Source organism: Clupea harengus, chromosome 11 (assembly GCF_900700415.2).
Source record: "Clupea harengus chromosome 11, Ch_v2.0.2, whole genome shotgun sequence".
Lineage (NCBI taxonomy): Eukaryota > Metazoa > Chordata > Actinopteri > Clupeiformes > Clupeidae > Clupea > Clupea harengus.
The window spans coordinates 8,342,666-8,353,627 of NC_045162.1; the positions used below are offsets into that span (position 1 = coordinate 8,342,666).

The following is a 10,962-nucleotide window of genomic DNA, read 5'->3' on the forward strand; positions in this document are numbered from 1 at the left end:
TGTGTTGTAAGGCCAGTGTTAAACAACAGTGTTTGTTTTATATCAGGATTCAGTTAGACTGACATCTAGAAAGGAATTGCTTCTTCTCAGTTAGACTGACTGGCTTTTCAAAGCCTCACATTTGACTTCTAAAAAAGGAATTGCTGTTCATGGGGTCTACTAAAATCAAGCTATATCAAATTGCTCATATAAACAAAACATGTTTTGATCTCTTGTTGGCTTTTAGAATTTCTCCACCAATCTCATCTATCGCTTCCCTAATTGGCCTTTCAGAGCTCATAATGAACTGATTTCAATTTGTTCTTAATTGATATAGAGTATGTGGTGAAAAGTCACCGGTTTACTGAAACTTGTGTGTCAAACTACATACATTTTATGCAGTGTATTTAGCTTGCCACACAAACTGTGTACAAGGCTGAGCTAGCCTGTGCTAAACCACACCCATCTGCTCTTCAGCTAAGTGTGCTAATGCTAACTTCCTGCACTCACCTGTTAGCTACTCCTGCGGTACGATTTTAAGCATCAAAGCCACTCAGGTAATTTCCCATCAGCCATCTGTGCTACTCCTCAGTGGGCCTCTGAGTAAGTAACAAGATGGTGGACATGCCTATGTGAGTATCTCCTATCCAACGCAGAAAGCCATGGCAACATCCTGTCATTCATTCCACATGGTGTTCCCTCATGCTCTTGTTGTCAGTAAGGTATCATGGTCATCTGTGGCGGTTTCACTCACATTCATTTCCATCTTCAGATGTCTATGTGTCTGTATTGAGTGTGTGTGTGTGTGTGTGTGTGTGTGTGTGTGTGTGTGTGTGTGTCTGTAATATGTGTGTGTTAGTGATTTTAGTATTTTAGTCGTGTTGTCTTATGATGTTTTGACTGTGGAAGGTGAGTGTTCTTAACTAGGAAAAACCCATTGAAACTAAGACATCGAATAGTCATGTAAAAAACACTTTACTGGATCTGTCTTTTTTTTTATTTAGTTGGTGTTAAACAAAATTTCAAACATTTGGGCCAAATTTCCTTCTTTGGTGAAACCATAATGTGACCAAAATCACCTACCTGTTTCGTCACTGTGTTGCTCTTGTTTGACGGATGTGTCTCTGGGTTGTGTGGCTTTGTCCTGAAGGTCTAATGGTCTGTCTCACTCATGGAGCGAAAGAATCCCAGATGCCAAACACTCCGACATCTGTGAGAATGGACGACCCAGGAGCAACTCATGGCAAGGTAACACACACGCACACACATACACATACACACACATACACACACACACATACATACATACACACACACACACACACACACACACACACACACACATGACAAACACATACAAATACACACATTATTTCCTTTAAGCTGATATTGACGTTGACACTATTTCTCTGGTGCACTCCACAGGGAATGTAAGTGGAAGCCGTAGAAAGATGAAGGGCAAGAAGTTCCGCCCGCGGTCAAACTCCACAGAGTAAGTCATGTTCCGAGGCGATGCGTATGATATGGGCATGGGCTCTCTCCTACTGGATTGACAGACACACTCACCATCCAACTTTCTTAAAGATCTGTGAAAGTGTTTTTCTATGTGGATCATCATCCCTCACACCATACTAACTTCACTTCAAAACTAAATTGAGGAGAGATGGCTTTTCATGTTGCATGGGACAAAAGCCATTGTGTGGGTGGAGGTTGGGGGGTAGTTGCAATAAGCTACTTACACCATTAGGTGGCAGCAAAACGGGTTATTGTATCTCAATTAGGCATGTGTAATATTTTGGACTGTCATACATGTCACTCATAGTAAAGAAACAGGCATGGAGAGTCTTCCTAAAGGCATCATGGGATATTATTTTGAGGAATGGATGTCCTGTGTCACTCATCTAAAAAATGACTGTGAACAGCACTGTACTCTCATCAGTGTCTCTGAACTCCGCACATCTCATGATGTGATAGAGTCATGGGTATGCAGTGTCATAATATCTCTCATAAGGGATTACAGATGAATGTGAATAACTGTATTAATGATTTTGAGTTTGTGCACACTTGTTTTTTTTGTTTTGTTTCCTGGAATGAGACGCATGTGTAACTTGCACATGTACTTTTTACGTCTCTCTGAATGCAGCACCAAAGCCTGGATATTTTCATTCAAGCTTCTTTTCTTCCCTCTGCGTGGTTGTTTGTTTGTTTGTTTGGTTGTTGTTGTTTTTGTTTTCATGCACCTGGATCTAGACGCATGAGACCAAACAACTGGATCAGAAATGCTTTGAAGGGACAAAAAAAATTGCCACCACAACCAAAATGCAATTGACCATCACCCCCCACCACCCCGTCAAAAAATGAGACCCTTTAATCAGAGAAGCACTGGTACAATTCTCTCTCTGTAATGTAAACCAGTGCTGACTATTTGAATGATAACTGGTCCATAGATTTGTGGACTTCTGGGCTAGATTATGTCCTATCTGCTGAATATAGTGTACAAAACAAAACAGACTACCGGTACTTTATATCTGTAGCCGTCCCCACTTTAAGCAGTCCCCCCCTCCCCCCCCTCCCCCCCTTGATCTGACCATCTCCTCTCCTCACTTGCATCTTGGTGGACTGTAGAGAATGTCAATGCTGTGCTCTGCTATCTTATACGATTACCTCTCCTTCTCCTCTCTCCATTCTTTCTCTCTTTCTCTCCTTTCCTCACTGCTCCCCTTGGCCTTCACTCTTCTTTCTCTCTTCCTCTCTCTCTCTTCTCTCTGCTCACCATTGCCCCCCCTCCCAACCCTCCTACAGGTTTTTAACCCCTTGCATCCAAACTGAGTATTATGTAACTAAATGGGTGGAGGATGTGAATAAAAACACTGAAGAACCCTATCTTAGGTACCGACACAGATCACCTCACACTCCTCACCCACCCCGCTTAAAAGCCCTTTCTTTTAAAACCTACCTCCTCCCCCTTTTTCAGTTTCATTTTTGTCATGGAAAAATCGATTGTTCTTTATTTTTGGGTACTGTTTTCTGTGTTAGTTTTGGAGATTGATTTATTTGGTTGATTGATTGATTGATTGATTTGTTGGTCGGTTGATTCACTAATTGGTTTTGTCATTTTTACTTTGTCTCTTTAGGCACCTTTAGGACTTAATAATACTTTTACTCCACACACATACATTTGTTATCACTCAGTCTAGCCAGTACACCATCCAAATACCTCAGTGTGTGAATCGCTATCACCATGCCCTCCATAGCAGACTCTTACGTCTGCCTCTCTTACTCAAAGACTCTGTAGGCCATTCATAGATGATTGCACAGTAACATAAAATGCATACAATTGAGATATAGTTACTTTATGAGTGTTCAGCATGTTTTCATGCTGTTAGCACACCGCGCTTGACACAAGACACAAGAATTACGAGGACGTTTTGACCCGTACCAGCCTACTCATGTGTTCCTCATGTGAATAGTTATTCATAATATCTATGTCATATAGCAATCTACTTTGGAAACACTTTCCCAAAAAAAAGCCCGATTAGATAAACTTGTCAAGAATGTGGCATCCTAACACATGTTCATAACCACTAGGTGGCGCAGGAGAGCCCAAAAGGATCATCCCTTTCACCTTAACATTGCACACACATTTTGTCACCATAGCACTGTGGTTTTTAAAGCATTCATGTTTTTATGCTGTTCTCCTGCTCCTGTCACATCTTAATCTGTGAGGGAACGCATCACCTACAGTATTTATAAATGATTTATACATGTTCCCAAAATGCTATTGATGCACTTTTTTTAAACCACAGGATGATGATCTGTGTAAGGTTTCATCTTCACATGAATTCAAAGAATAGAAGTGAGACCGGATACAACATTTGATCTTCGAAACAAATGATACAAAACATTTCTGAAAGTGAAATTACTCCTCTTCTTTCAGAAGCGGCTCACATTAAGCGCTAAAGTGCTTCTCAGTCGTCGTGACACTAGCTACCTCTCAACCACAATCTACCTCATACCTGTTCCTGTAGTGTGATTCCAGAAAGAGTAGTTTGTGTGACATTAAGGATTTTTACTTGAATTTTATGTTTCATTTTACGTGTTTTATGTTTCAATTGTTCTTTTACATGATGTGTGGCATTTTTAGGACAACTTTGGCTGTTCTTTATGTTTCTTTCCTTACCTCATCTCTATACATATCTCTGCATGTGCATTGCATTGAGTGTGATTGTGTGTGTGTGTCTGTGTGTGTGTGTGTGTGCGCGTGTGTGTAGCTCCATGTTGTGTGTGTTTCTTCCTCGCATTTTCTTTGACAAGTCTAGTCCTTTTGCTTGTGTTTCTGCTTGTGTGTGAGTCTGTGGTGACATCCTCATGTCATTCTGCCACTCTCACGGTCTCCATGGTGACCAGACTGGTCTGTTGTGACTCATCCCGCCCATCCCTCGCCCTGCTTCTCTCGGCCCCTCTCTCCTGTGAGAGCTCCAGACCCACATAGAACTGAAGGAGCAAAGTCTGTTAAAGTGCAGACATGACATACAGTATGATTGCCCTTTTGGGCTCTAGTGAGGTCACCAGTGGAGTTTGTTGGTGCTGTTGTTGTTATTATGTAGTGTCATATTGCCATTCAAGATTATAGCTTCACCACAGACCCCATGTGTTTTCCACCTAAATATGTCAAAGTAGCTCAACTACTTTTATGCTATCAAACATGCTGGACTGTAAGTCCTTGGGTGAAGTACTCATGGCATTACCCTGGAGAATATGAGGTATGGCAGGTGGTAAGAGTGTGGTTTCATATGGAGCAGATGCATCCAGACCAGTGCTGTGAACCCAATGGACACCGTGCCACCTTTTTGTGGTGAGAAGGGGCCTAACATGAGGTTTCTTTGTCTCTCTCTCTCCTTCTCTCGCTCGCTCTCTCTCTCACTCCTCCCGTCATGCCTTGCAGGACTCTGTCCCCGGCAAAATCACCCACCTCCTCCACGGGGTCCATCGCCTCCAGCCGGCGCTACCCCTACCCGCTGCCCCCTCTGCCCGACGAGGAGCGGAAAGCCAACAGACAGAGCGCCAGGGTGAGAGAAATACACACGCACACACACACACACACACACACACACACACACACATATACACACACACACACACACACACACTAACATTTATGGATAGATAAGTCTACTCCAAGTTCACTTGAAAGAAAATTGAAAATTGAAGCTCTGTTGTAGAGCATTGCCTGTAAATAAACTGTAAATAGACCCTTAACTAAAGTCTTATTTGTCCATCACCCTCTCTTTCAGCTCTGGGAGACTTCGATATAAGAAGATGCTGATACCTACCCTGCAGATCTTACGAACTACATTTCCGTTCGCTTTTCTACAAATGAGGAATTAAAACAGGAACCGAATTTAAACAGAGAAAAAACAAACAAGAATGGATGACTGAAGATGAGGATACATGGGGGAAAAAAGGTGCAGTGGGGAGAAAAAAAAGTCCTCCAAGACTGTAGGGGGCGCTGTAGCAAGAGCAGCCCTCATCCCACATTCAGCTACACACTGCTATAGTCCATCGCCAACAAGCAATGACACACCAACCCACTCACAACCACGGCGGGCCAACATCACCAAGGCAACCATTAGATTTCCCCCTCAGAGTGGATGGGAATGAGTGGGCGGATCTTTGGTCCCTCTAAGAACCCCATTCAATACCCTTTTCCCATATTGATATGCCCCGCCCCTTTCGATACACAAACTCTTCTCTGATTGGTGACCCAACTGCCTGAACAACGTTAGACAGGGCAGGGTGAAGCTAATGTTATTGCGGAGCAAGGGACAGGAAGGGAAGGGAAGCACGCATTCACTGTAGAAACTAAAAAAAAAACACTTTATGCATGAGAGAAAAAAAACCTGCTTAAACCATTCTTAGTGTTATAACGAAGTGTTAAAATGAAGAAGAGGACAAAAAAAATATTTTTCTTTTCTCTTTTTCTTGAAATCATACACTGTAGGTGACTGCATGTGACTAAGGGGTTAACCTGTGTGCCAGTCTGTATAATTTGACGTCTCCACTACGCTAGTTCCGTTCTGTTTCACCTCCACACAGCACACCCCCCACACCCCCCCCCCCACCCCACAAGAAGCACGGGCCCAAAACCATCTCTTGCTTTTTCTCCCCTCTCTCTCTTCTCCATGCCTTTTGTACATATGTACAGGTCTGAGTTGAAAGACACACCGAATGACCGGTGCTCTTTTCCTTCTCTTTCTTTTTTAAAGACTTTCTCTGGGAGGAGGAAGACGTGGTGTTTCTGATCTTCCTCCTGCCATCTCGTAGTATGTGTTTAGGAGTACTGTGCGTTTGGAAAAGACATTCCTTTTGTTTGTTAGACTATTCTCCCCTTTACTTCCGTGTGTTTATCTGTGAGAATGTACGCGTGTTTCAGCTAGAGTGACTGTGTGTAGATTTGTCCTCTGCAGAATGTAACCCCCCACCCCCACCCCAACCCCTTTCAAACTAATAATGTTTCCACAGGCCAGCCTCAGTGTTGCTCTGACTGATATAGACAGCGTAACATGTACCTGCACCCCTTTGATATGAGCATGGGTATGTTAAATAGGATCTGTGTATTGGTGGATTATCATTGAAAACAATCACAGTTGCTGTGATCTCATCGTCCAAACTGCTGTGTCCTACATTTCAACGGTGGCTGGAGGATGTTGTGTGATCTAACTGTATAAGCACTGTAGTACTGTAGGGGGGCGCTGTTGAGAATCTGTCCATCTTGCCCTCTGATGATAGATCTGAGGGATCTCATCAGTGATGGTTGAAAAAGAAAATGTTTTGACAATACGGATGGAGAAGTTAATCGGTCTCAGCTGAATTTTTTTTTAGATGAGCTGAGAGGTTTGTCAGAAGTGTTATTTGAGGGATTGTAGTTTGATGCTAGCAGCTATTGGAATGGCTTTAAAAAGAAAAACAGAAAAATGTGATATGATTGAAAAAAAAAAACAGATGTCTGATCTTTTTAAGATATTTTTTTCATATTTTCTCTGCTGGATTCATTCATGCTTTTTGATAGCACTGATTATACATTCTGATTTGAGTTGAATGTGTCAAATACAAACTTGCCTTTTTAAGCAAATGCTTAACCATCAGAAGTTAATTTATGTAGGTTCCAGTGAGATAATATATCTTATGTAGGATAAGAAGGTTACATCTCCCTCCATTATAAGAATTCATCTATCTATACTATTCAGAGGGTATGTATGTGTGTGTGTGTGTGTATGTGTGTGTGTGTGTGTGTCTTTGAGCTATTCACTGGAGGCTTGACAACACTGCGATCAGTAGTTTAAATGTGGTGGTCCTCATGTGTACATACTCCATATTCACCCAGACTCTTGTGTACTCAGAAGGCTTTTATTTTAAAATGTGAGCCTGCTGTTCTTTGTGTACCAAGGAGGCTTTTATTTTGAAATGTGGGCACTGATTTCCTTTACCACTGTATGCACTATGACTGTACTTAATAATATCACTGCAACATTGAAATGACGTTGCCATGACGAGTAATAATAATAACTAAGTATTTTTAAGGTACCTTTTTAATGTCCCCCCATCCCAGTATTATGTATATATGTAATCCCGACAAAATTAAGTGCATTATGTATTATTACTATAGGTTTTTTTTTGTGTGTTAAAGACCGAGTTCAACTAAGATGCTGTCTTCTTTTCTCTTTTTTTGTGAACACATGCCTTTTGACCCCTCTGTGAATGACCTGTCGGCTTATGTTAGTGTGCAGATGTGCAGGTTATGTGCACATCGACCTAACCTGAACGCCATGAGGATAGAGACACCACGCCATCTGCACAGGGACTAAAGCAAACCGCATGCTATCAGATCTCTCTCTCTCTATTTCTTTCTTTCTTTCTTTCTTTCTTTCTCTCTATCCCTTTCTCTCTCTCTCTCTCTCTCTCTCTCTCTCTCTCTCTCTCTCTCTCTCTCTCCTTTAGATATTTAGCTTTGACACATCCCCCAACAGCAAAGCAGCAAGTGACTGCAGATGGTGCATCTCAAGCAATACTCTGTCTCCCCATCTCTCTCCTCTTCTCCGTGCGCATCACCAGTGTGCTCCCCCCCCCTCTCACAGCCTCATCTGTTAGCTTGGGGAACGAGGCGGTGAGGATCTCGGCGTTCACCATCCACCATTTCCCCAATTCCTTGGATTGTATTGAATGCGTTACATGAGGTAGCATCCAGTGTGTGCTCGCTCTGAGAGGGGTCTGGAGCTGTGCTGTGCAGATTCACCCCCCCCCCCCCCCCCCGGACCACCAGTGTTGCTCCCAGCTTACCCCAGCTCTCTCTGGCTCTGGTGGTCAGCCTGTGTCATGAGCTGTCAGTTTGCAAAAGGCGGAACAATTAAACATCTACCTACTCAGAGGTGCGTTTTCCTAAAAGGCATCATTGAACTAACCCTGTAAAATGATAACGAAACAGAGATAATGTTAGATACTCGATCTCCGACTTGACTATGATGGTTGTTGTTCAACGTCGTTTTTTGGGGAAATACACCGCTGATCACTAACCCTATCCGCCCTCTTTTAGGTTCTGGGGTGTTTCACTCCCCAGACTTACATGAATGTATCGAGGCAACTGAACCGTGCAGCACAGCACAGTAACCCACAGCTCCAGACTTCTCTGTCCTGATGCTCAATACGTCATGTTACCCAGCCGATTACCCCTGTTCCCCATAACCTGGGCCAATACGTCATGTTACCCAGCCGATTACCCCTGTTCCCCATAACCTGGGCCCATCCAGTGCATTCTCAGTGCTGTGCAGCATCTCAGATCTACATACAAGATGTTTATATAACAGCATTTTTCTTCTGTTGTATGCTGTACATAGACTATTTAAAAAAAGGTCAATGCCCATATTTTCTTTTCTTACAATATCATTCAGTATTGTAATATATTTAATATAAAAAATAAACTTTCATTGAAGTGAATCATTGAGTGGCTTTTTTTCTCTCTTTACCCCAGGCCTAACTTAACTGAATTCTTCAAACTACTGTTGTTATTTTATCACCAAGTCATGAACCGCTAAAATGAAAACACTTTAAGGACAGAGGAATGACTTAATTTAAATAAAATCTATCCAAACGTCAAACAATTTGGGCAGATTGTTCCACCCAGGTCTGTCAACAGTCAGTATATGTTAGTTCTGTAGCTTGTGCAAATGTTTGCAGCAAATGTTAAGTTCAGCTGTAGGAGCCTCAACACCAGACAATCCTAGAGCCTCAAAACCAAATAACATGAAGTATGCAAGAACAGCATTGGAGTTCAAAGTTTAAATATGGAACTTCAACTAATCTCCTTTGTTCAAATTTGCTGCCAGGATATGCACATTTAGTCTACTCTGGAATTGTGGGATTTATTTCTGGATAAGTATGATAACAAGGAAGCTTAATTTGTTTACCCCCCCCCCCCCCCTCAGTTTCACTCAAGAATGACTAGCTAATCGGACAAAGTCAACAATGTCAGGATGCTTTTTAGCCCCTAGTTGACCTTATCCAAAATAATTTCTGGTTTCTGGATGGGCTCTGTAAGACTGTTTTTTCAGCCTGTTTCTGGGAGAGGAAAAGTACATCATGTACAAAAGTACATTTGAAAATCCAGTCAAATATTCCTGAAGTGGTTTGTTCATACTTACTTTGATATGCTCTGCCATTTTGTGACAGATGCATTCAGTATTTTTAAATTCACTAAGTTTGTCCTTTCTTTGCATCCTCCACTTCCTCATTCTGGCTTCCTCAGTGACACATTACCACAGGCACAACAACAAAATCACTGAGTGAAATAGGCTACTTCAAACCAAACTAGGTGTCATCCCTTATACTTTGCAGTATGAGTGCAGATTTATTTTCAAAACAGTTTGTTGTGCCTTCAGATCAACAGCAGCTTCATCTATTGAACTGCAGTCATGACTAGGGGGCTTAAAGTCTATTCTGCCCCAGGGAGACACAGCTCATCTGGGCTAAAGGTGGCGGGAGGAGTGCCTGGAGCTCCCTGGAGGTGTGGGAGGAATGGAAAGCATAGACTATATATGTCTATGATGGAAAGGCCCAGGTGACAGTGCGCGGCTCACAATGATGATGTCACAGTCTCGTGTTGAGGTTAAGCAGAGGCTGAAGGCGAGGCTGTGTGACTGAATGGCTGAATTGATTGACAGGATGTGACAAGTCATTTTTTGTTAGAGACTGACAGACAGGGGTTTGATGGGTGAATTCTAGATTAGCAAATAAAAGTGCATCCTCCACTTCCTCTTTCTGACTTCCTCCGTGACACATGCTACCACAGGCACAACATACAAAACAAATCACGGAATGAAATCAAACCAAACTAAGCATCCTCTCTTATACTTTGCAGTACGAGTGCAGATTTATTTTCAAAAGACAACCTTGTACCTTCAGATCAACAGCAGCTTCTATCTATTGGACTGCAGTCATGACTCTTGTGCTTTTTTTTGATACACAGGAGCTTCTTGTTGTCTTTACAGAACAGTTTGAATCTGTCTTTGTGAGAAGGACATATGTCTCAAGACTGCTTTTTCTCTTTCATTAAGGCCTCGCACAGGTTCTTCAAGGCTATGGAGACAGGGGGATTGTCTCTCGACGACCTCCTTCGGAAAAGCGGGCTCTCCTGGGATTCTTTTGTGCCCCAGTCATTTCTCACACAGTTTCTGCAAACACTGTGGCTACAGGACCTAATGTCTGACGGTCCTGAGAGTCTGGATACACTTGCAAAATATTCCTTTAAGACGATACGAAGCTGTTTATAGATTTTCTGTGAAGTTCTAGGGAGAACAGTGCCAATCAGCAGATGTTGAAAATGCTATCACCTGTAGGCCTATGTCTTATAAGGCCTATGTGAATGCTATCACCTGTTGGCTTATTTCTTATAAGGCCTATGTGAATGCTCTCACTTGTAGGCCTATGTCT

The 10,962-nt window shown here is 42.4% G+C and overlaps 1 protein-coding gene across 4 annotated transcripts in view; it reads left to right on the forward strand.

Moving 5' to 3' along the window:
- Positions 1–7,681, forward strand: part of adam22 (ADAM metallopeptidase domain 22) — a 60,849-nt gene extending 53,168 nt beyond the window's left edge. For 2 of the 4 annotated variants that reach the window (XM_031576716.2, XM_031576717.2), the window contains exons 28-31: positions 1,130–1,227; positions 1,405–1,471; positions 4,925–5,048; positions 5,274–7,681. In XM_031576716.2, coding sequence (XP_031432576.1) covers positions 1,130–1,227; positions 1,405–1,471; positions 4,925–5,048; positions 5,274–5,294 — 310 coding nt within the window. In that variant the 3' untranslated portion in view covers positions 5,295–7,681. Of the gene's footprint in view, positions 1–1,129; positions 1,228–1,404; positions 1,472–2,781; positions 3,629–4,924; positions 5,049–5,273 lie in introns of those variants that run through there. The other 2 variants (XM_031576714.2, XM_031576715.2) reach the window with 2 other exon arrangements.
- Positions 7,682–10,962: the final 3,281 nt, after the last annotated feature.